This window comes from Podarcis liolepis, assembly GCF_965112155.1.
Source record: "Podarcis liolepis genome assembly, chromosome: 17".
Lineage (NCBI taxonomy): Eukaryota > Metazoa > Chordata > Lepidosauria > Squamata > Lacertidae > Podarcis > Podarcis liolepis.
Window position 1 is genome coordinate 43,084,777 of NC_139571.1, and position 25,516 is coordinate 43,110,292.

General features: G+C 46.5%; 1 protein-coding gene and 1 long non-coding RNA gene across 5 annotated transcripts in view; both read left to right on the top strand.

The window, feature by feature from the left end:
• Positions 1-25,516, top strand: part of SIDT1 (SID1 transmembrane family member 1) — a 54,244-nt gene that overhangs the window by 21,906 nt on the left and 6,822 nt on the right. For 2 of the 4 annotated variants that reach the window (XM_083481721.1, XM_083481719.1), the window contains 16 exons: positions 985-1,078; positions 1,812-1,855; positions 3,714-3,785; positions 4,871-5,016; positions 6,808-6,881; positions 7,382-7,448; positions 8,085-8,158; positions 8,361-8,484; positions 9,527-9,644; positions 11,193-11,329; positions 12,556-12,664; positions 13,957-13,971; positions 15,752-15,828; positions 18,293-18,339; positions 19,153-19,258; positions 20,261-20,371. In XM_083481721.1, the coding sequence (XP_083337847.1) occupies positions 985-1,078; positions 1,812-1,855; positions 3,714-3,785; positions 4,871-5,016; positions 6,808-6,881; positions 7,382-7,448; positions 8,085-8,158; positions 8,361-8,484; positions 9,527-9,644; positions 11,193-11,329; positions 12,556-12,664; positions 13,957-13,971; positions 15,752-15,828; positions 18,293-18,339; positions 19,153-19,258; positions 20,261-20,371 (1,415 nt within the window). The remainder of the gene's footprint in view (positions 1-984; positions 1,079-1,811; positions 1,856-3,713; positions 3,786-4,870; positions 5,017-6,807; positions 6,882-7,381; positions 7,449-8,084; positions 8,159-8,360; positions 8,485-9,526; positions 9,645-11,192; positions 11,330-12,555; positions 12,665-13,956; positions 13,972-15,751; positions 15,829-18,292; positions 18,340-19,152; positions 19,259-20,260; positions 20,372-25,516) is intronic. The other 2 variants (XM_083481722.1, XM_083481720.1) reach the window with 1 other exon arrangement.
• LOC310696524 lies at positions 1,862-3,218 on the top strand. The gene is made up of 2 exons (XR_014520608.1): positions 1,862-2,309; positions 2,357-3,218. It is a non-coding gene; the product is annotated as an uncharacterized lncRNA (long non-coding RNA).

Consider the following 25,516-nt stretch of genomic DNA (forward strand, 5'->3'; position numbering starts at 1 on the left):
GTACAGCTTCCGGGTCATGTGGCCAGCATGACTAAGCCGCTTCTGGCGAACCAGAGCAGCGCATGGAAACGCCGTTTACCTTCCCGCCGGAGTGGTACCTATTTATCTACTTGCACTCTGACGTGCTTTCGAACTGCTAGGTTGGCAGGAGCAGGGACTGAGCAACGGGAGCTCACCCTGTCGCGGGGATTCAAACCGCTGACCTTCTGATCAGCAAGTCCAAGGCTCTGTGGTTTAACCCACAGCGCCACCTGCGTCCCCAAAAGTAGGGTGTGTCTTATACATTGGGGCGTCTTATAGACAGAAAATATGGTAATTTAGGTAAAAACAGACAGAGATTAAATTGCAGAGCAGCAGAGAAAAGTCAGTTTATGTTGTGGGGCAGACTGCAGAGCGTGGGTCACACTTGGCTCTGACTCCAGTTGCAGGACAGAAGTATATGCTTGTGTATTGGAGGAGGAAGAATTGGATATTCTCTGTTGTCCAGTTTTTTGTCTGCTGCAGACCTGGCCCACTGATGAGGCAGGGTGAGGCGCTCGCCTCAAACTGGGAAGCCCCAAAGGCAGCGCCCAACTCACCTCTGCTGCCCGCCTTGCCTCCGCCTCCCACCCTGCCACATCTGCTGCCAGGGGAGAAGCTGCGCCAGCTGCAGCACTGGTTTCTTTCGAGATCTCATGAGATCTCAATGAAATCTTGGGGGACTTCAGTGAGATCTCGCAAGATCTCACCAGAAGCCACCGCCATCGCACAGGTCAGAGTGGTGGGGAGGCAGCAAGGGGGCAGGGCAACAGCTAGTGGCAACATTTTCCCGGTTCACCTCAAAATGGGACGTGGCACCCCTGGTCTGCTGCAGCAAGGCTTTGGAGAGAGTGAAAAGACTTGTGCTACCGTTTTTAGGAGCAAGAGCAGCCTAACGGCAGAGGGACGGACTTATGGGTTCATCCTCTTCATATGCTGATGGCAGATCCTTTTTCCTTCCCCCAGGTTCTGTTTATGTGAACGCCATCCTTTTCAGCTTTCTGAGTTTCTTCTCATTCTATCTGGGCGCACTGGTGGTTGCATTTGTGCACTACGTCAGGTGGGTGAAGCATTCAGCAGTGGCTGCGTGGAGGGCAAGCCAGTTGCCTCATTTTCCATTTACTGACATGCCTGACCCTGCAGGAAGTCAGGAGAAGAGTTGGCCAAAGAAGTTGCCATCCCTTTAAAGACTGGTATAGATTAGCTTGGCACTCTTTGTACTCTCTTTCCTTTTTGCCACTTCCTCTTTGACTGTAACGTCATCTTCTTTACACGTGACCTTTCACCTATGGAGCTTCTTGATTCCTCCCATAATTCCTCCCTGCACAAAAGAGAAAGTGCCCCCCCCCCAAAAAAAATTCTCTCCACGCTTTTGCCCATGGTTCATTCCTCTTCCTGGAAAAAGGAATTCTTTTGCACCTATTTCTCCCTCAATGTCTTCTTTTGGCTCACATCCTTTCCATTTTACCATGGTTTCTAGATGAAATGATTGCCCCTGGTTTGTAGTGTAGGAAGAAAACTCTGTGCATGAAGGAAGATGGGCCAGGACTTTACAAATACCAATTCCAGCGTCCTGCTTCTGCTTCTCCAGGAGAGCATTTTCTTTTGGTTAACCCATGTGATGTTAAAAAAACCAGGAAATAATCCACCAGGACTTTGGTTTGCATGGTATCTAGAATCAAATTTCTCTGCTTTGTAAAGCATATGTGGACGATGGCACTGGACATCTCACAGATGAGGGTAATAGCTGCGTAGCCTGATGGATAATTAGCCATGTTTGTGCTTGATTGCAGGAACCATAGGAAGCCTTCAATTGCCGGACACAGTCCTGATGATGGTAACCTTCTAGTATACTGTTCTTATATCACAGACCTGGAAGGCACTTTGTGGGTTACTGGACCCAAGCTCCTGCCCACTGCAGGAGTCCTATCTAACACACGCACACACGCGCACACACACACACACACACACACACACTGAGGAAATAAATAATAATAGCCATGGACAACACTGCAGGGGTGTTGTAAACCATTCAGAGACTGACCTGTGAACTGAAGCTCCATCACACACTCACCCTTCCAACATACAATTTAAACTGCATTTGCATGGGCAAAGTTCTTTGTAAAAATGTTTTACCCTAAATAAGAACTAATAAAGAGCAGGGACTTTGTAGTGTTACCTGTTGGTTTTTTGTTTTGTTTTTAGGAGTGCTGCTAATCTCTACCATAGTAAAACCTTGGGTTTCTTGATGGATTTATTTGTCCCTGGGGACATTTAAAAATAGTGTGTGTGTGTGTGTGTGTGTGTGTGTGTGAGAGAGAGAGAGAGAGAGAGAGAGAGAGAGAGAGAACCAAGAAGTTACCTGTCCAGACAATGAAGTATTTCTCACTATAATTTTTGGAACTGTATCTGTCTTCCTCCACCCTCTTTTTCCAGTATTCACGATTCCTTTTTGGCGACATAAGTGTCGGCATTCTCAGTCTCAACTGAAGATGGGAAGTAAAGGGAATGGCAATATGTACTGACCTACAACAGAAATCAAAACAATGTATTCATAGCCTTTCAGCATTTGAAATAACTCTCACCGCCCCTGCCCAACGGCCCTGCTGGCTGCAGTAAATGGGAGTTGGAGTCCTTCAGCATCTGGAAGGCCAATAAGTCCTCTGTTCCTTCTATAATGGTTCACTGCTCACTTTGCGAATGGCATGCATTACTAAATGCTATAGGCCACCTGTTCCCCTTTCCTGAATATTATGTGCAATCCAGCTGGGCTTTGTTGACCTTTTTCCTTTTGTAACCTCACCCTCTGATTGTTCCATTCTTTGGCTTCCTCCCATCGCTTACACTGAGGAAGATGGGCTGCAGAAACCAGTTTTGCTTCATCACACCTTGTTAAGCAAACACTGGTTGTACATTCTGCCAGTTTGCCGGAGGAGACTTGTTTGAAACGAGCCTCCTGCAAATGTCTCCTATTTGATGTCTCAACGGCTCTCGTAAAGCATTCTTACTCAGAACTGATAATTTATGCAGTGACATGCCAGGTATAGCCACATGTACAACACTGAGGTGTGAGTGGGCAGTGCTTTTTCCTGGGGAGGGGGACGCAGACCCCTAAACATTTTGTGAATCTAAGTTTGGCCTCATTGAAGGGCAGTATTTCAACATGAGTAGGAAAAAGACAGTACCCCTAAACATTTTTTTAGGGGGGGAAAGCCCTGCAAGTGGGGCAGTGCCGGCCCACCCATGAGGCAAGGGGAGGCGGCTATCACAAGCGGTGGGAGAATCCACGGGGAGCAAATCCCAATGTTAATATTTCTTCCCTACTTGTTCTTGATCTTGCCTCACCCCTTCTTCCCTAGCGGGGGGAGGGTACCGCCTCAGGTGCCAAAATGCATTGGGCAAGCCCTGTCTTGGGGTGGGCTGGGGATAAAAGTTGGGGAATGTGTTAGCATTCTCTGGTTCCCATTGTGGCTCCCTGTGGCTTCAGACAGAAGCAAATGAGCTAACAAGCACACTATTCTTCACCTCTTCCATGAGGCAGCAACCTCCATTCCTTGAGCTCCTTCCCGTCAGTGCCAGAGGCCCATAGAATAGGAAGCACCTGTTCTTCATTCAAGGAGGAGTCTCCCTGCCAAGTCTGTGGGGACTTTTGACCAGTCAGATGAAGGCTATTCACATGTTTGTTCCCATTGCAGGGTCTGGGACTGTGGCCTCCTCCCATCCGATCACTGCCAGCACTCCGGAGGGAAGCAGCTATGGAGCTATTGGTAAAGTAACTCTGGAATTGCAAAGGCACAGCTAGATATATCTCTGTGGCTTATAAAGCAGGTAGTAAAGTTACATTAGAACAGTTAGTTAAAGTATGTGATAGCAAGATGTGGAACCATGAGAGTACTTTTGGGGCTACCCCTGAAAGTGACTTGGAAACTACAATTAATCCAGAATGCGGCAGCTAGACTGGGGACTGGAAGCGGCCACAGAGACCGTATAACACCGGTCCTGAAAGACCTAAATTGACTCCCAGTACATTTCCGAGCACAATTCAAAGTGTTGGTGCTGACCTTGAAAGCCCTAAACGGCCTCAAAGGCCCAGTAGACCTGAAGGAGCATCTCCACCCCCATCGTTCTGCCCAGACACTGATGTCCAGCTCTGAAGGCCTTCTGGTGGTTCCCTCACTGCGAGAAGTGAAGTTACAGGGAACCAGACAGAGGGCCTTCTCAGTAGTGGTGCCTGCCCTGAGGAACGCCCTCCCATCAGATGTCAAGGAAATAAATATCTGACTTTTAGAAGACGTCTGAAGACAACCCTGTATACAGGAAGCTTTTAATGTTTGACGTTTTATCGTGTTTTTAATATTCTGTTGGGAGCCACCCAGAGTGGTTGGGAAAACCCAGCTAGATGGATGGGGTATAAATAAATAAATTATTATTATTATTATTATTATTACCACTACTACTACTACTACTACTACTACTATTACTTGTTGAAACAGGATGTGAGGTGAGATGCAGACACCCAAGAAAACAGCTGGTACAGATAAGCAACGAAAGAGCAGAGCACCTCATTCTGCAAATTATTATGAGTTAAATGCTTGCAATACAGTGCATCTATGCCATGAAATATAAGAAAAGCAACATCAGTTATACAAGTTTGGACAACTTCCTTTGTAGCTTGATGTCTTTCCGCATCTTGAGGTGGTCTTGCTCGTCCACTTAGTCTTGTTCCAATAATACATGCCATTATTATTATTATTATTATTATTATTATTATTATTGGCAGTGCATTAAGCCAAGAGGTTGATACTCCCGAGAGAGGCATCTCGTACTTTAAATATTCCTGTTTTCTTCCCAGATGAGTCAAGCTCCAGTGGGGGCCAGCAACTGTCTCTGGAGCGCAGGCCTCGTCGTGGCTCTGACACAGACAGCTCAGTGGAAGAGGAAAGCGACTTTGACACCATGCCTGAAATTGAAAGCGACAAGAACGTCATTCGCACAAAGGTATTTCGTCCAGGATCATTTATGTAAGGAACTTCTCCTTCCAGGTGTCACACACAAAAACACACGCATCCCATCTGGCATTATAATTTATCTGGGAAGCAATAAAAACTGATAAGTTACCATTCATGAAATAAAAACAAGGAAGGCGAGGAATGAAAGACAGGGACTCTAGCGAAAAATCAAGGGTTATTTGAGATGAAAAGGCTTCCATCTGCCGCTGGTAAGCAGGGCGCCACATGTCCCTTCTGGGACAGGCAGTTCCCTGGTTCCGATACCATAGTCAAGAAGGTTCACCTACATCTCATCGCCACCTGCCACACTTCAAATGACAGGGGCTCTTGCAGTCCATGTTGCTGCATTTTACTGCAAAGCATTTAAAGAACCCAGCTGTTGTAAAAACAACAACCCACCAAATGAAAGATATGAACCCCGTGTGGTGACCACGGGTAGCCAATTCTGGCCACAGCTCTAGATGGAGGGCACCATTTATCTCTTTGACTACGGGGTGAGAGGCAAGTGGCAAGCGGACCCCAGGCACACACTCACTTTGTGCAGGACAGGCAACTGATGTCAGAAGCTGTGCAATATTCTCTTTCATGCTACTCTTGATCTGGTGAGTGCTGGTGCCATAACCAAAGTGAGAGCAGCAGTGCAGACGACTCTGATGTGCACATGGCTGGGTCCTTATTTATGAAGGGACTTGTTGCTCTCAGCAGTTGTTGGACTCCTATTGTCCCTTTATCATTGGACATGCGGGTGGAAGTTGGGAGTCCAACAACATCTGGAGAGCCAAGGGTTCCCCATTTCTGCCTTCACACCAGTGTGGTCTAGTGGTGAAGAGCGGTAGTTTCGTAATCTGGGGAACCGGGTTTGCGTCTCCGCTCCTCCACCTGCAGCTGCTGGGTGACCTTGGGCCAGTCACACTTCTTTGACATCTCTCAGCCCCACTCACCTCACAGAGTGTTTGTTGTGGGGGAGGAAGGGAAAGGAGATTGTTAGCCGCTTTGAGACTCCTTCGGGTAGTGATAAAGCGGGATATCAAATCCAAACTCTTCTCTTCTTATTTCTTGCTCACTGTTTATCTGTGTTCCTGTTCTTTTTCATGGTCTCAGTGCATGAATGCACATGCCTTTCTGAGCTTGTGCAGGACATGCACAGGTAAATTATGTGTGTGCTGTCCTTAAGGGAGGAGGTTTTTCTTCATGTGCTTATCCTGAGGATATGGATGAGGAGGGTTCCAGTGCATTCTGCATTTTGGTGTGAACTCTCGCAGTTCACATGCATCGCTGGCCTATGCGCAGATCAGAACATTGATCTGCCAATTAACCCATCTAATCCATTGATCAAACCACACACAGATCCATGCAGTACTTTTGCCTTTTTAACATGTTTAACCTTTTAAGGTGCTCAGAACAGCTCCATGGCCACATGGTAAAATATCTCTTTGGAAAATGCTCCCAGGGAGTGAATGTACATCATGTTGTGGAATCCTTTCCAGGACAAAAGATGGCTGCCCCCACAATGTCACTATTTTTTTTTCTTTTGTAAGAAATCGGCAATTTTTAAAGTGTTTCCCCTTAGAAACCTACCTACACAAAGACATGACCTGGAACCGGTTTTGCAGAAGCAGCTCAAGGTGGCACTATGGTGATTCATCTATTCTTACCTGAGTTCCTTCTTAAAAGTTCTTGGCGCAGCTGTCCGGTCCTGGGCCTTTTGCTAGCTTGCATGCCTTTAAATAAACTGTCACAGAATTTTTTTAAAAAAGAATTGTTCTCTCCCTCTTTTTAGAGACTGCTATATCTGTCAGATTTATCCAGGAAGGATCGGAGAATTGTCAGCAAAAAATATAACATTTATTTCTGGTACGTAGCTGATAGCCAAAGCTCAGCCTTCTATATCTTAATTTTAGGGCCATGCAGATGACCCAATGTTTTCTTGGTATAATAAGAGCTGCCTGCCTAAATCCATCATTAGTGACATCCTCCGTCAAGAAGATATTTTGGGCATCTGTAGAGAAGCTGAAGAGGGAGGTGGAATGGTGGTCAGCTAGGAGTGGAAGGGAAAGCTCTACACCCTATAAAACCTGGCTGTTGCTCAACACAGAAATTGCTGTATGAGAAATTTCAAGACACTAAGATCCAGCTTCAAGTTTTAAATGAGCAGTCAAGAAGTAGGAAGTCTTGAAATTGGAGGATTGGTATGGCGGTGTGGAAATAATGGGATTTACAGTACAGGCAAATTGTGGGGTCCATTTGCCTTTCTTAGCTGATAAAATACATGCCGTTGGTTAAAACTCGGTGGAAATGTGTGTGCATCTTCTTATGCCCATTTATTCTCTTCCTACGGTCTCTTGATCCTGAAGGAACATCATCACAATAGCAGTCTTCTATGCCCTGCCTGTGATCCAGCTGGTGATCACGTACCAGACGGTGAGTTTTCTGCCTTCACTCCACATCTTAGGACCAAAAACTCATCTTGGTGCTAACATCTTGATGACGTGATAAATTTACTAAGGTAAAAGATTTTGGGGGCTAAAATCCTCTTCATCAGACTTATAATTTTTGGTAATCCATGAAAGGTTATGGTATAATACATTTCCTAGTCTCTGAAGTGCTCCTTGACTATTGTTTAATTTCTGCTGTAAGTCATGGCTAATTGGCTACCCCTTTGATAGAGAGGATACCAGAGAACCAATGACAGAGAGGATGACATTTAAATTAGGTCTCCAGATCCCCTGTTACCTCTTGTTTTTTAAAGGTATAGGGACCCTTGTTTAGACAACTCCACCTTTTCTCCAAATCTCAGGTTGGCTGAGGTTGGTCCTTAGTCCTCACAGCCAATCCCCTTACAGGCGCACCATCATTCTCAAACCATTAAGATGTTGAGGTCAGGAAGGCTACAGCGTCCACAGTGAAATGTAGCTGGGTTGTGCAGGAGGTTTGAAGGCCATGTCTTCAGTCCTGCTTTCCATTCTTAGGCTGTTTTGCCTCCCTTTCCATTTGCTCATCATCTTTGGGATGGTGCCTTCAGAATGCAAGTGACGCCTTCTCTACTGCTCTTCCTAGGTGGTGAATGTGACTGGAAACCAGGACATCTGCTATTATAATTTCCTGTGCGCTCATCCACTGGGCGTCCTGAGGTGGGTGTGGGTGACTCTCAGGCCACTGCTGCTTGGGTTTACGCTTTCTCTCTCCTTCCTTTACAATCAGGAAGTAGATAGTGATCTATTCCTGTTTGTAAATGGACTATTCCGTACAGGAGAAGTTTCTACATTTTTGAACTTCTGGTTTGGCTGGTAACGTTTACAAAAATAAGATTTAATAAGATTTCCTTCTTTGCAGTGCTTTTAACAACATCCTCAGCAATGTGGGACACTTGCTGCTGGGCTTCCTCTTCCTCCTGATTGTGTTGCGCAGAGACATCCTCCACAGACGCTCCCTGGAAGCCAAAGACGCCTACACAACGGTACTACTACTACTACTACTACTACTACTACTACTACTACTACTAATTTATTATTTATACCCCGCCCATCTGGCTGGGTTTCCCCAGCCACTCTGGGCGGCTTCCAACAAAGTATTAAAATACAGTGGTCTGTTAAAAATTAAAAGCTTCGCTAAAGAGGGCTGCCTTCAGATGTCTTCTAAAAGTTTGGTAGTTATTTTTCTCTTTGACATCTGGTGGGAGGGCGTTCCACAGGGCAGGTGCCACTACCGAGAAGGCCCCCTGCCTGGTTCCCTGTAACTTGGCTTCTCTCAGTGAGGGAACCGCCAGAAGGCCCTCGGAGCTGGACCTCAGTGTCCAGGTAGAACGATGGGGGTGGAGATGCTCCTTCAGGTATATCGGGCCGAGGCCGTTTAGGGATTTAAAGGTCAGCACCAGCACTTTGAATTGTGCTCGGAAACGTACAGGGAGCCAGTGTAGGTCTTTCAGGACCGGTGTTATATGGTCTCGGCGGCCGCTCCCAGTCACCAGTCTAGCTGCCGCATTCTGGATTAGTTGTAGTTTCCGGGTCACCTTCAAAGGTAGTCCCACGTAGATCACCTTGCAGTAGTCCAAGCGAGAGATAACCAGAGCGTGCACCACTCTGGTGAGACAGTCCGCGGGCAGGGAGTGTCTCAGCCTGCGTACGAGGTAGAGCTGATAAACAGCTGCCCTGGACACAGAATTGACCTGCGCCTCCATGGACACTGAATTGTACACATTTATATTTGTCAACATATCGGTCCCAACCCGCAGTGCGTAAACATTCACTAATCTGACTGAACATTTTAAGCAGCAGCACAAATAAGGATGTATATGGCAGACTACATTTATTCTCGTAAAGGTGTCTGGTGTAAAAGAGCAAGATATTTTTCAAACAGAGTTGCTACCACAGTTGTCACATCCAGCCAAAACTGTTAGTTATACAGATGGATTTTTGTCTGCAGTATTGAATGAAAGACACTTTCCAAGCTTCTATGCCCACTACCAATGCATGATGCTGTTCTTGCTCCCTCTCTTTCAGGAATATGGGATTCCCAAGCACTTTGGCCTCTTCTATGCCATGGGCATAGCTTTGATGATGGAAGGTGTCCTCAGCGCTTGCTATCACGTCTGCCCCAACTACTCTAACTTCCAGTTTGGTAAGTGCGTGGCTTCTTCTAGCCAAGGAGCTAAGAGGTTTGTTTTCTTCTATGGATGTTTTGAGCAGCGTCCCCAAGAACTGGTTTCGGATAGCCGAATCAGTGGCGGATCGTGGGGTCTCAGATTTCAGCGGCATCCCGTGCGACACCAATATTTGGCACTCTATAACATATCATAGTTGCAGCAGCCCCAGCATCTCCCCCAAGGCAACCAAACCGGTTGCACTCCCCTGAATCTGCCTCTGGCTGGATGTTTTGGGTTTCAGTGTCCTCGAGGTCCTCTTTCGGTTAGGGTGAACATAGATCTGAACACTATAGTAGCTGGGGAGAGATGTTGCTTTGAGAACTTAAGAAGTGGGGCAGGGGAATCAGTGGCCACATTCTTTAGATAATGTGTTGTTTGGGGCACTGGAACAAAGACTCTCCTTCAGTCACATTCTTCCGAATTTTTGCCACACCCACGGGAGCCCAGAACGCTTACCTTGAAGAAAAATAGGAACCCCATTGTGGTGGTCTTAGTTCACAAGAACCTTACGAGCCACAATGGGGTGGTGATAGCGCCCTCTGGTGCAAAGAGAGGATTTCTCCCTTAGAAAAAGATTGGCCAGTAATACCACTGTTGCCAATTTGTAAGATACCATCGATATATCATTTTCATATACTTTTCTTTTAGACCATAACATGCTGTAAATTTTACATCCATATTCCACAATCGTTCCCATGCTTCCTTGTCTATATTATGACCAATATCTATTGCCCAGTGTGTCATTGAGGATGTTACTTTCTCATCCTTTGTCTCCCATTCCAATAATATTTTATACATTCTAGACATCACTTTTACATTACATTCCAACAGGTCTCTCTCCAGTTGTGATATTTGTTCCCCAAACCCTTGTATCCTATCTTTCTTAAATACTTCATTAAATGATGATATTGTATCCGTGTTGTTAATTTTCCTGATAATTCCTTAAATTCTTTTAATATGACCTCTCCTCCCTCTTGTTTTAATAAATTTTAATAAATAATTTGTCCATCCTTCTATCATATTCTCTTTTTTTTACCGCTATAGCTTCCAACGGTGAGAGCCGAGTGGGGTTTTTTACCTCTAATAAATTCTTATATTTATATAATAATAATAATAATAATAATAATAATAATAATAATAATTTATTATTTGTACCCCGCCCATCTGGCTGGGTTTCCCCAGCCACTCTGGGCGGCTTCCATAGAAACCAAAAAACGCTAAAATACTCTATACAGATTCTTCCTAATTATATGATTTGTAAATCCCTTTATGAACTTTCACCTTTTCATACCATAAATAAGGTGCCAACCAAAAATACTGTCATGACCTTCTAAATCTAGAATATGTTAATTCTCTAATGTCATCCATTCCTTCAACCAACAAAGATAGTCTCATATCCGGCAGGGGAAAACCTCATATTATTTTTGCATCTATCAATATTTTATACTCTATTTTATATATTTTAGAAATATATTTTGGCCATGTATTGAAGCGATCTGTTGCCTTTTCTCCTCCTTTGACAGACACCTCCTTCATGTACATGATCGCAGGGCTGTGCATGCTGAAGCTCTACCAGACCCGCCACCCGGACATCAACGCCAGCGCCTACTCTGCCTACGCATCCTTCGCAGTGGTCATTTGCCTTGCTGTGCTCGGAGTGGTACGCATGTATTTGACACCCTCTGCCCTTCAGAGAGAGGGACCGAATCAGCAAACCTTGGGGGAGAGCTCTGAGAATGGGGTCAAAGGCAAATAGGCTGTAGCATCTGCAACAAAATTGCCTGCACAGCCTTACTCTCAACCTCTGCAGGATTCTCGTGGTTTTAGGCTCGGGTTCTGCACCAGCCAAGTATTAGAAAAACAACCGCCACAGCTCCTTCCATACTATCCTAACTGTTAAGAGTTTCCAAGCGCCCAACTTATTTAAAGGACTATGTTGTTGGACATGTAACACTGTTGGTCTAATGGAAGTATGTGAAATGTAACGCTTTTGTGCCTAATTGAACCATTACGTGTAGTGCTGTATATAAGGAAACCATTACGATTGTAAGTAATGCCTTATCTCGGTGGGGAGGGGTGTTATGTACTGAAGTTCTCACCTTGGGCCAGCAGGGGGATACTGTAGATAGTTTTTACTCAGGTCCACATATGCAAATAAGGGATCGAAAGTGATGTTCAGTGATTTTGCTCCGTGTTTCAGCTCAGTGATTCAGCTCAGCTCAGCTCAGAGAGTGGCCGCATCTGGGTCCATCAATCCCACCTTCGTCGCCAGTGTTAAGTTGTGGGTGAACATATCAGACGACACAGCGATTCTCCAAACACCTCTTGTTTATTCACAGGCCAGAACTGAACTGAACTGAAGGGTTCAGCCAGCCTGCTTATATAGAGCTCCAGTACAACGTAACTGTAACAACTTTCAGTAACTATCCAATCACTGAACGTCACTTTCGATCCCTTATTTGCATATGTGGACCTGAGTGAAAACTATCTACAGTATCCCCCTGCTGGCCCAGGGTGAGAACTTCAGTACATAACACTAACACTCACGGCCCTTTATACAAAAGAAGGGCTCTGATTAAGGCCCATTCTTTTGCTCTAACTGCTTTGGGAACGGCGCTACCCTCGCTGCATGTCTCTCCCCAGTACTTCAGCTGCTTGTCGCAGATGCCGGGAAAGGTGCGAGGTCTCCCGGGACATGGGATGGCTGTTTCTGTACTCTGGGTTATTTGAGTATCTACATCTTCAAACCATTCTAACAACCAGACATAGATAGGTTTGGAAAATGCCACCTGTCTGTAGAGCATCTATAACCTCTCATTGCAGGGAAGGAGACCTTTTTCATAACTGGACATAACGCACAATAATTCTCTTTTTGTTTGCTACCAGGTTTTTGGAAAAAATGCTTTGTGGTTTTGGATCCTCTTCTCAGTCATCCATGTTGTGGCCTCACTTGGACTCAGCACCCAGATCTACTACATGGGCCGTTTCAAGATAGGTAAGTTTGATGACAGGTGATTGACACTTCAGGCCTCCTAAATATATTCACCAGGAGGTAAATCCATGGAACTGCTCAGCCTTTTACCTTTAGGATTGTAGCCCCAGAGATAGAATAGGAGTGGTGCTTATTCCCTTCATACTGTTTGTTTCTGGTCTATTAAATAAAGGGAGTTTCAACTTGACTCCCTACGAAATCTTGCTTTTTTAAAAAAAAAATTATTTATACTTTTCAAGTTTATACATTTCACTAATTTTACAATCATTTTGACATTTCAAAACTTGACTTCCTTCCCCCTCTTTCTGCGGTTCCTTAAGTTTATTTTTAATATCTTCTGCATATCCAAATTAACTTAATTTTCTCATTTACTCATCTTCTTTAAATATATACTCTTATAAAACTGCAGGTTATTACAAGAATCCTGCCAATGTTCTTATCTGTTTACAATTTATCTGTAAATAGTCAATAAACCATTTCCATTATTTTATAAAAAGTTTGTTATCTTGATTTCTATTCTTTTGGTAAGTTTCACCATTTCTGCATATTCCATAAGTTTTTGTATCCGTTCTTCCTTTGTTGGGACTTCTGTTTCTTTCCATTTTGGGGCAAATAATATTATTGCTGCTGTAGTAACATACATAAATAAGTTTCTATACAGTTTAGGTAGTTCTGTCCCAATAATTCCCAAAAGGAAAGCTTCTGGTTGTTGTTTTTTACAAAGGTTATTTTAAACATCCTTTTCATTTCATTATATATCATTTCCCACTAAGCTTTAACTTTACTACAAGACCACCACATACGATAAAAAGAACCTTCTTTCTCTTTACATTTCCAACACTTATTTGATTTAGATTTATACATTTTGCCAATTTACTCAGTGTTAGATACCACCGATATATCATTTTCATATACTTTTCTGCTGTAAATTTTATATCCATATTCCACAATTGTTCCCATGCTTCCATATCTATATCATGACCAATATCGATTGCCCAATGGAATCTGGTACTGGCTTTGCCTCTGCCTAATGTACTTAACTGCATGCTAGTCCTGGGCTTTGTGTGAGGAATTATTCACCTTCCTGTCAGTGACTCAGGGAGGAGGCTGGTTGGGGTATATGTGGGTATGTAAGTGCATGCTGTAGGAATCAAACCAGCTTCTGCTTTAGTGGGCATTTGGGGGGCTGGGGGGCTTTCCAACGGCAGCACATACATTTATCCTTCTTTGCTGTGCTGCTATGCTCCTCTCACTAGCATCTTTCCCCCTTTCTCTTCTGCTTCGCTTGGCTGCAGATGTCTCTGATCCAGGTAACTAGCCCTTGATGTGAATCCTCTTTCCCTTTGGGCTGAGCATGCAGAAGCCTTGGCAGCCAGAATAGGAGGGATGTTCATTCTTCTAACGCTTTAGGGGAAGGTCAATAGCTTGGGCTAGGCGATACCTGATTTTCAACATCGCGATATATCACCAGCTAAACATCACAATATATCACAATATATCACAATATATATATGCTGCCAAGGAGTGTGGTGGAGTCTCCTACTTTGGAGGTCTTTAAGCAGAGGCTTGACAACCATATGTCAGGAGTGCTCTGATGGTGTTTCCTGCTTGGCAGGGGGTTGGACTCGATGGCCCTTGTGGTCTCTTCCAACTCTATGATTCTATGATTCTATGATTCTATCACAATGTCTGAAAGAAGGATGGAACTATGTACAATGGTACCTTGGTTCTCAAACTTAATCTGTTCCAGACTTTTGGTTTTGGAACGCTTTGGTTTTGGAACAGACTTCCGGAACGGATTAAGCGGCAGGGCAGTGTGGCACTTCCCATTTCAGCTCAAGTGGTGAAACAGGATGCGCTATTCCACCCCCTGACCATCAAGAATTGGTTCTGGATCAAGCAGGGTCCAAACAGCAGACCTGATTTATGTGAGGGAATGCAACTCCATTCAGAACAGGTTGGAAACCATTTCTTGTACCACATTAGGCCAACTAGTAGTCAGCTCACAACACTATTACGTTATTAGTACAGTGGTACCTCTGGTTACGTACTTAATTCGTTCCGGAGGTCCGTTCTTGACCTGAAACTGTTCTTAACCTGAAGCACCACTTTAGCTAATGGGGCCTCCTGCTGCCGCTGCACCACCGGAGCACAATTCTGTTCTCATCCTGAAGCAAAGTTCTTAACACGAGGTACTATTTCTGGGTTAGCGGAGTCTGTAACCTGAAGCGTCTGTAACCTGATCCTTGAATGTCTTGGCTCCCGAACAAATCAGCTCCCGAACGCCGAACACCACAAACCCGGAAGTGAGTATTCTGGTTTGTGAACGTTTTTCAGAAGCTGAACATCTGATGCCACTTCTGCAGCTTCCAATTGAGTGTAGGAAGCTGCTGCAGCCAATCGGAAGCCGCGCCTTGGTTTCTGAACTGTTTTGGGAGTTGAACGGACTCCCAGAATGGATTAAGTTCGAGAACCAAGGTACCACTGTACATTATTATTCTAAGAACCTTTGCAAGCCTTACGGCACAGTCGTTCTTGAGCTACAGTTTCCATCCTGCCAGATCATTCACTGGCCATGCTGACTGGGGCTGATGGGAGTTGTAGTCCAACAACATTTGCATCTCACCTTGTTAGCTACCCCTGCCTTACAGCGCTGGGATGTTTTATTTGTTTTTGTGGAATTTATAACCTGCCCTTCACTGTCTGGTCTGAGGGAAGGAATGCAGCACCCTTAACACAATCAATAGCAATAAAACCAGAAACGCATAGAAGTTGAAAACTCGGTAAAATAAGCAATGCTAGCGAGACACTGTACTCCTCTATTAAACAACAGCACTACCGGCCCAGATTTTTGGCAAGAGTGCATCTATTTTGGGCAAGATCTTGCTGAATGTGCAAGATCTCACAATTTTGGGGAGATCTCAACCAAAATTGGCATGGAAATTGGCTGGAAATTGGCCAGAAATCGTCTGTGCCTGGCAGGGTACATCGTCATGGTAGAGTGGGCGGTGTCCTTAGATAAAACGAAGCTCCTTCCTAGGAGCTGTGCTCTGTTAGGTTTTCACCCCCTGTGTTCTCAATCTCTGGCAGACTTTGGGATTTTCCAGCGTGCGGTTATGGTCCTCTACACAGATTGCATCCAGCAGTGCAGCTGGCCAATGTACACGGTACGTATTTCCCCTGGTCTCTTTAGCCATCTCTGGCCGGCTTGGAGAGCTGCTTATTCCCTTTTGCATCTGAGCATGCAAACATGGGTGAGAGAGAAATTGCTATCTTGCTTTTATTATCAAAAGGAAAGTCCTCAACTCTGAATGGATCATAGGTAAAGGTAAAGGGACCCCTGACCGTTAGGTCCAGTCATGGCTGACTCTGCGGTTGTGGCGCTCATCTCGCTTTACTGGCCGAGGGAGCCGGCATACAGCTTCCGGGTCATGTGGCCAGCATGACAAAGCCACTTCTGGTGAGCCAGAGCAGCGCATGGAAACACCGTTTTCCTTCCCGCTGGAGTGATACCTATTTATCTACTTGCACTCTGACGTGCTTTTGAACTGCTAGGTGGGCAGGAGCTGGGACCGAGCAACGGGAGCTCACCCCGTCGTAGGGATTCGAACCGCCGACCTTCTGATCGGCAAGCCCTAGGCTCTGTGGTTTAACCCACAGCGCCACCCGCGCCCCCGAACGGATCATGCCTAATCCTTATTATAAAACTTAGAAATTTCAAATCCGTACTTACTTTCCTGCTCCCCTTGGTGGTCTCTGGGAGTAAACTGAGAGAGGGCCAGAGACTCACCACACACAGAGCAAGAGGGGTGCTGGCAGGATCTTTGGGGCCAAACTCCAAGAGAGATTTACACCAGTGAGATCAGTGTGGAGTGGAATTCTATGTTGTCAGCAATTGACCTGGCGTGGAGCAAAAACATCTGGAAATCAGAATTTTGGCGTGGGGAATGAATGGAAGAAGAGAAGTTGTTCTTCCTGGTTAACTTTTTCAGGAGAAATGGTGCGTTGCAATGGTTAAGAGCACAAACCTTGAGGCAGAAAGCCTGAGATTCAAAAGTCACCTCAGCCATGAACCTCCCTAGGTGGTCTTTTTAGCAAAGAGATTACTTCTTAGCATGGTGGATTTGATTTAAATCAAATCGATTTAAATCACTTGTCAGTAAGACTTGATTCAAGTCATTTTTTACAGAAAGATTTGTTCTTGCTGGCATCTTCTTAATATTTACAACCAGAGGAAGGTTTCATTTTTTGGAATAATAAATTTTCAGAGTAGTTTTTACAGGTACATCAAAAATTACTGATTTGGCTATACTGTTAGAAATACACAGACACATAATTATGAAATTATTGTGAGGTTTAATATGTTAACTTTCTATTTCGACAACTTTTCTGCTGTACTTTATTGGAAGGAGAAAAAGAATAATTTCCTTAATAACAATTTAAACAATTTATTTAACTAAAACAATAACATTATAGCCTATGTATCCATGTTTGTTAACTGATGTTAACTTAGACTTGAGTTTTAGCACACATGAAAAACTTAAAAAATATATATCCTTATTTCCTGAAGAATAGCTTTTGGACTATAATGTAACTTAAATAGAAAACTATCTTTAGAAATATTTTTCCTCCAAAAGCATTTCATTTTAAAAATCCAATTTAAATAAAAAAAATATTGTTGGTTTTTTAAAAAATATATTTATTTTTATCCCCTCTGCTTCTTAGTCAAGCAGCCACTGCATTTGTTTATTTGCATATCTATCCTAGTTGCATAGGATAGGAAATTTTAATGTCACAGGGGGAGGTGAGGGGAGTAGAACACTTTATCTCCCTGCCATCAACCACCCAGCATTCGTTCCAGAAGTGGAGGCAGGACACAGCTCAGTTCTTCTCTTCCCACAAATCCGTTCTCGTGTTAAGGGCACACAGTTGATCAAGCATGGCTTCAGCCATCATGTCTGTTTTGGCCGGCAGCACAAGGGTAATTTTCACATGGGTAGATGGCTGAAGAAAGAATGATTCCATCGCTCCTGGCCATTTCACTTGGGCTGGGCAGAACCTCTTAGGTTGGAACACCAGGATAACATGGGCTGTCTCTTGCTCCCCCCCTTTGCCTCCCTCTTTGTGGAAGATCAGACAAGACGTGTAGGAGGTGCTCTTCATTAGCTTGTTTAAAACCAGAAATGAAAGCTTCTGGTTTCCCCTTTGTGGCCACAAAAGAGGAAGGTTGCAGACTTGTTCACTAGTCAGAAACTATTGTTTTCCATTGCATTTGGACCAGGCACATAACCTCATAATTATGTGGAGTATTCAGAACATTCCATTTTTGGTAAATGCTTAGCAGCAAAGCATCAACCGTTACCTGAAAACATTTTTAAAGTTTCCTCGCAGGTATTTTGGAATCAAAAGGATGATCCGGCCCAAAGTGAGGCATTTTTCTGTCCCAAAGTTCAGCATGTACTTAACTCTCTCCCTTTGAAACCAGTGGGACTTAAACATCAGGCGAGGTTTAAAAATGTTTCATATGTTTGTATTGTCTCTTGGGCCTCTGAGTCTCCAGCTGCAATGGCAACTGTGACTTGACGGCACATTTCTGGGTTGCTAATGAGGGTTCTTGCTTCTTTCCTCTAGGACAGAATGGTCCTGCTTGTCATTGGGAACCTAGTAAACTGGTCCTTGTAAGTAGGGCGGTTTGTGGATGTTTAGCACGCTCAGGGAATACAATCAGAATGGTCTTACATGGATTAGCCCCAGAAATTCCCACCTCATATTTGAGGTTTTTTATATACTTTTGAAGCAGGAAGCTTAGAAATAATGTAAAGATTTTGCTCTCTAGTCGTTTTGTCTTCTTCTCTCCAGCCCCGGCCCGATAAATTTAAGACATTTCCCAAATATCACCCTGATTATTGTTAGTGGAGAAACCTAAGTTCCCTTAAACGCACGGTGGGGGAGCCACTTTTAGCCTGAGGATTGGATTCAGACCTGGTCAGACTTCTAGGGCTTTGAATAGTGAACAGGGCCAGAGCCAAAAAAGCAAATGTTGCATACTTAATTTAAATATATTTTATGTCCATTTTATGCGTTTTTCATTCAATCCCCCCTTAGTTTTGGGGAGAATTGCATGTAAAATACGGGACATGTGACGTATGTAACGGACAGGTGTCAAATGACATCACATGTTTGGCAGGTGGTCGGAGTCTGCTCAGAGTTCCCTCGTCAGCCATTCGGAGGGGCCTGATCCTGCAAATTGGCCCATGGCTGGAGGTCCCAATGCTGTAAAGGGAGATCCAATTAGAATAAGTACTAGTTGCTCCTTAATTCTATGCAAGCATCATCTTATATGCTTGACCTGCAAGATGGCAGCATCCCTCTTCAGTATGTGCAGTGTGGGTGGCGGGTGATATTGGTATCCTGAGCTATGTATCAGGATGGCAAGTTATGGGGGGCCTGCACCTTGGATAAACATAACCCTTGTCCTTTTCCTTTCTTAGTGCCATTTTTGGACTGGTGTATCGGCCGAAAGACTTTGCCTCCTACATGCTGGGCATCTTCATTTGCAATCTTCTGCTGTATCTTGCTTTCTACGTCATCATGAAGGTAAAGGAGTATCACCTGCAGCTCTTTTCTGTCATTATTGTGAGAACTTGAACAACTAGCTTTCATACGCAAGCCCAAAAGATGCACTGTGTGAACTTACCAGTTCTACCTGTCTTGTATCAAACTATAGCAATGCAGGGCGTGTTTCTCAAGTCTTATGGATACTAAGTTTTATTGAGTTTTCACTTTACAAATGAATGGCTGTCGTTGAACACACAAACTAGCATAGTCCCCAATCTGTGTGATAGATTCCCTAAAGAGAGAGTTACTAAAACTAAAGCTGTATCAAATACCCTCTCCAAGAAGACTGGGAATTTGGGGGGGGGCTGATTTTTTATTTTTATTTTTGACCAATAACCACATTAAATTAAATTTATCATGTTTTGCCACCTTTCGCTATTTTGTGTTGTGTCAATTTGTGTCAAAGTGCTATCTCCCATATTATGTCATAGCACGTATTTGCAAGAAGGCAATTTTAGATTGAACATTTTGCTGGGCTATAATTACCTACTGCACGCCCACTCTAGTGGTAGATCTACTTTCTGAGGCTCCACCGTAGATGTCATGGGGATTATTGGATTCCTGTTGAAAAGGTAAATCCCTTGCTACGAATTCCAGTTTTCTGTGGTTCCAGGAGGCTATTCTAACCCTTAGAAGAGCCCAGCGCTTGGGCAGGAGGCAGGCCAAACACCTGGTTCTTCTTCCTCCAGGGTAACTCTCCTGTAGCCATGGGAGAATGTGGGGTTCCCATGGCCATCTGGCAACTGGCATTGCCAAGAACACCACAATATGAAAAGTAACTTCCAGCAAATTGAAGCACATTTCTATCACTCTAGGTTCAAATCAATGACTGGCAAAAAAGCAGCAGCAGCAGCACCGATTTGTTTGGGTGGGGATCCAAGTCTTTATGATGCACCCCTTTGGCTTAAATGTTCTCCTGGGAAGTGTCTGCTCAAATATCATTTATTTGAGGGGATTAATTTAATGTTTTTCCCTTTTCAGCTCCGCAGCTCAGAGCGGCTTCTGCTCATCCCTCTATTCTGCATCGTGGCCACAGCCGTGGTTTGGGCTGCAGCCCTTTATTTCTTCTTCCAAAACCTTAGCAGCTGGGAGGTAGGTTTCCTCATTTGTTGCCCTCTCTTGCGCTTCAGGCACAAAATACATAAATTTAGAAATACAGTGTATAATTGATTTCCTCCAAGCTTTCGAACGCTTGCAATACTCACAAATTTCCAAAATGATCTTAACTGCCCAAAGCCACCCTCCACAGCCCTATAATAATAATAATAGAAACCTGCACATGATCCACATACTTAAAGTTTAATCCCTGGAATTTCTGTTAAATTCTGTTCTGTTCTTCTGTTAAAGATCTTGGGGAAAGAATTTGGCAAGAGTTGTGCTGGAGATCTTGAATAACTGCTGCCAGGCATCAGGCTAGATGGGCAAGGCCTTCCAGGACTGTCTGCTTGGCATGGCCTTTGCAATCTTGAAGACTTACTGCAGTAAACAGCTGCATGTATTGGAAGGAGCAGCCTGGTTGCTGTAACTCTTTATTTGCTCTGCCTTCCAATTTGAATCCGTGTCTTCAGACTTACATCTCAAGCTCCTGGGCAACGTTTTATTTCTGTGTTGTTTCAAATGCTGCGACACGCCAAATATTAACGAGAAGCAGTTGTGCAGAGCCTGCCCTTTATTTATGCAGAGTTGTCCACCTTATGCTCTTGGGAGGTCTGTGAAAAAGTTTATAGAATGTACCCAATATCCTTGTGTCAGGGGTTTAGGAGCAGAGGCACGGGCAAGGGAGGAAACAGAGAGCGAAGGGGAGGAGGCAGAAGAAAAGATGAGTGATGACGACGACCCGAGATCTCCTAGTCTTTCCAGTGAATCAGAGGATTCACAGAAAGGAGCACCAGTGGCCAGGGCAAGGGGGGAGTCTAGGGGGGCACCCCAGGAAGATAGAGCCAGAGGGGACTCAGGGGGGAGCAGCTGGAAATCGGGACCAGCGTCACCGCCAGGAAGCAGGGAAGAGGAAGGGAGCCAGGGGGGGAAGCGCTGGCAGCTCACCACAGGAGGGAGGGCATGAGTCAGGAGTGGCCACACCTCCATCGGGGAGCGAAGAAACGGTTAAGAGGAAAGTGGAAGGTTGGGCGCGCGCGCCAAGTTCAAATGCAGAGGAAGGCGGCGCAGTAAGCAGCCCCGAAAGGGAACCAGGTCCTAAAGCCCGGCGCAAGGAGGCAGGAGGGTCCGGGTCAGCGTCAGAAGAATCCCGGAAGGAAGAAGCCCCGGGGGGTAGAGGGACCCAGAGGAGGACAGTCAGGCGGAAAAGGTGGAGCAAGGCTAGGATATTAAGTTGGTGCACACGGGGCGGAGACTCAGACGGAGCTTCGCCGACCTAGCTACTAGACGTAGAGTTGCGCGCAGCAGCGTGAGAATGGAAACTGTAATTCAATAAAGACTTTTACTTAATGATCGCTGGCTAGCGTGATCCTCTGTGAGCTAGGATCTTCAAGCAGCTCTGACAGTAAGCTCCGTCTGACTCTTGTGGGCATCTACAGCCTCGAGGAGGGGAGAGAAACAGGTGCCTACTAGCGAGCTCACGAACGGCAGACGACATGACGGCTGAGCAGCAGATAGAGGAACTCAGAAACGCAGTGGCACAACTGAACGCCGAGGCTCTCGCATCCAGGAAGAGAGAGGAGGAGGCAGCTGCCGCCTGCAGGGATCTCCAGGTCAGGTTAGACGTGCTGACAAAGCAGACACCCCGGCAGGAGGGAATTGGGTTGGCGAGACGGACAGGCGGGCTGGTCTCTCACTTCGATGGGAACCTGCAACAGTATCCCAACTTTAGAGCCGACGTACTGTGCGCACTGCAACTGCTGCATAAAGACTTTAGAGATGAACAAGAGAGAGTGGGGTTCATCATGTCCCATTTGCATGGGGATGCGAAAGCATGGCTACGCAATTTATGGAGAGATAAGGATCCGGCGCTCCAGAATGCAGATGCCTTTATTAAAGCGATGGATGGGTGTTTTTTATCAAGTATTGACGTGGATCTTGCACGGAAGGAGGTGCATGGGCTGAGACAAGGGAGGGCCAGCGTCAGGCAGTATCATGCCCGCTTTTTCGCCTTGGTCAGTGCCCTGGAATGGGACAGAGATTCGGCTCCTGTAAGAGACCTCTTTTGGGAGGGGCTGCACAACTCGATTAAAGATGAGATCGCGAGGGGGGAGAGACCCCGAACCACCCAGGAGGTCGTTCAGAGGGCACTGGCAGTGGGGGTGAGGCTGGAAGGACGTCCGTGGAGCAGGGACGAAGGGCGTGGAGGGCGCGAACCAGCCGGGGGCCCCTCCTTCCTTCCCAGAGAAGCAGCGCGGGCGCAATCCACGCCTCCGCCAGGAGGAGGAGCCGAACCTATGGAGGTTGGAGGTGCAAGGGCTCAGTCAGCAACCAGAGCCCTAGCACCGGCAGCAGTGAAAGCGAAGCCTCCTAGAGGGAACAGGAAGTGTTACGTCTGTGAGGAGCCAGGGCATATGGCAAAAGAGTGTCCCCAGAGGCCCCACAAGCTCACTGCAGCCTCAGCAATGGTGACTGCAGCAACGCAGCAAGGAGGACCACAGCAGGGAAACGACGCTGTCTGGCTGGAGGAAGAGGCACTGGGGCCCAGCCAGACGTGTTAGTGACGCAGTCCCCAGAGATTTTACAGCCCGTGAACCCCCTCCCGCCCAAACCAGTAGTGAGGCTCACAGCATCTCTCCAGCTGCCCAATGGAATCACCACTGACGTGCCAATCACCATTGACTCAGGCAGCAATGCGGACTTTATAGGGCAGGACTTTGTCGACAGGCACGCTGTGCAGTTGCTGCCGGCCACACTGCCCCTGCAGGTTGTCACGGTGGATGGCAGGGAGCTGCTCGGGGGGCAAGTGGTGAAGCAGACGCCACCAATGGTGATGCGACTTGGGAATCACAGAGAAATCATCAGCTTCAACGTCACTCAACTATCTGACACGCCCATTGTATTGGGCATGAGTTGGCTGGACAAGCACAGCCCAACGATGGCTTGGTACCAGAGGCAGCTGACCTTCGGCTCTTCCTTTTGTGCTGAACACTGCATCGTGCCCAGGCAGGAAGGAGAGGAAGAGGAGTCACAGCTGCTGCTAGGCACGCTGCAAGCGATTCCCCACAAGTACGCTGAATTTTTGGAAGTTTTCTGCGAGAAGGAGGCAGACAGGCTACCCCCTCACAGACCATATGACTGCAAAATTGACCTGCTGCCGGGGGCGGCACTGCCTAAAGGGAAACTGTATTCCATGTCAGAGGACGAACTGCAAGAACTCAAGGAGTTCATTGATCATAATTTGCAGCGCGGCTTCATCCGGGAGTCCAGGGCAGTGGGGGGCAGTCCCGTATTCTTTGTTAAGAAGCGGGACACGCCCCAAAAGAGACTCGTAGTGGATTACAGGATTTTGAACAGTGTGACTAGGCCATCGGACTTCCCCATGCCCCGAATTGACGACCTCCTCGCAAAGGTACGGAAGGGCAGAGTGTTCACCAAGTTGGACCTGCGGGGGGCGTACAACCTCATTCGCATGCGGGAGGGTGATGAGTGGAAGACAGCCATGTTCACGCCACTGGGGACCTACGAATATAGAGTTATGCCTTTTGGATTGCAAAATGGCTCCCACGTTTTTCAAGCGTTTATGCATCACGTGTTGGCGGGACTTCTCTACAAGACGTGCGTCTGTTTCTTAGATGACATCCTGATCTTTTCGGAGTCGCAGCAGGAGCATGACAAACACGTCAAGGCAGTGCTGAGCAGGCTAAAGCAACATAGGCTCTACGCCAAGCTGGAGAAGTGCCAATTTGACGTGCCGGAGGTGGATTTTCTGGGCTACAAGCTGTCTGACAAGGGGCTCGCCATGGACAGCGCCAAGGTTCGAGCGGTGTTGGATTGGAAGAGCCCGCGCAACCGGAAGGAGGTCCAACGGTTTGTCGGCTTTGCGAACTTCTATCGCAAGTGTATCAAGGGCTTCGCGATGCAGACGGCGGCCATCACTGACACGCTTAGCTCCAAAAAAAAGAAGTTCATTTGGACAGAGCAGGCGGAGCAGTCCTTTCAGGCACTCAAGCGTCTCTTCGCGTCGGAAGAGCAGCTGCTTCATGTCAACCCCAGCAAGCCGATGAGGGTGGAGACAGACGCCTCGGACAGAGCCGTGGGGGCGGTCCTGCTGCAGAAAGACCCGCAGGGGGTGTGGCGACCGGGAGCGTTTTACTCCAGGAAGCTCAGCAAGTCCGAGCAGAACTACACCATATGGGACAGGGAGTTGCTGGCCATTCACGCAGCGTTCAAGGCGTGGAGGCACTTTCTGATCGGCGCCAAGCACACGGTGCAGGTTTGCACGGACCACAAGAATCTAGAGCACTGGCGCACGGCACAGTTCCTGAACCAGAGGCAGATACGTTGGGCTGAGTTCTTTGCGAACTTCGGCTTCCGAATAGAGTATGTCCCGGGGGACACCAACATCATGGCAGACGCTCTCTCCCGTAAGCCACAGTATCTGGAGGACGCAACACCAGCGGCCGCCATGCACATCTTCGCACCAACAGTGTGGGCGTGCGCCGCGGCGACCGTGGACCTAGAGGCGGTGCGACGAGCGTTGCAGGGGGACTCCTTCGCACAAGCAAAGATGGCAGAGGTGCAAAGGGGCAAGGCAGCGGCCGACGGTTTCCAGCTAAGAGATGGATTGCTCATCCGTAAAGGGGCCATCTACGTGCCGGGAGACGAACTTCGAGCCAAGGTGCTGCAGCAGCTGCACGACGCGCCCACGGCCGGGCACTTTGGCAAGGAGAAGACGGTGGAATTAGTAGCCAGGGATTTCTGGTGGCCTGGAATGAGAGGGGAGGTCGCAGACTACGTGGCGAGGTGTGACACCTGCCAGAGGGCCAAACCAGTGCACAAACCGCCGGCCGGACTGTTGGAACCGCTGCAAACTCCGGTCGAACCTTGGGAAAGGGTGGCCCTGGACTTTGTCACGGATCTGCCCAGCTCAAGGGGCAAGACGGCAGTGCTGGTGGTGGTGGACCTGTTTTCCAAGATGGCGCATTTCATTCCGTGTGCTAAGGTGGCCACGGCGGAGCAAACCGCCAAACTGTTCATAGACCACGTGTTCAAGGTTCACGGTCTGCCACGGTCTATTCTGTCCGACCGGGGGCGGCAGTTCATCTCAAATTTCTGGCAGAAGCTGATGGGCTTCCTGAA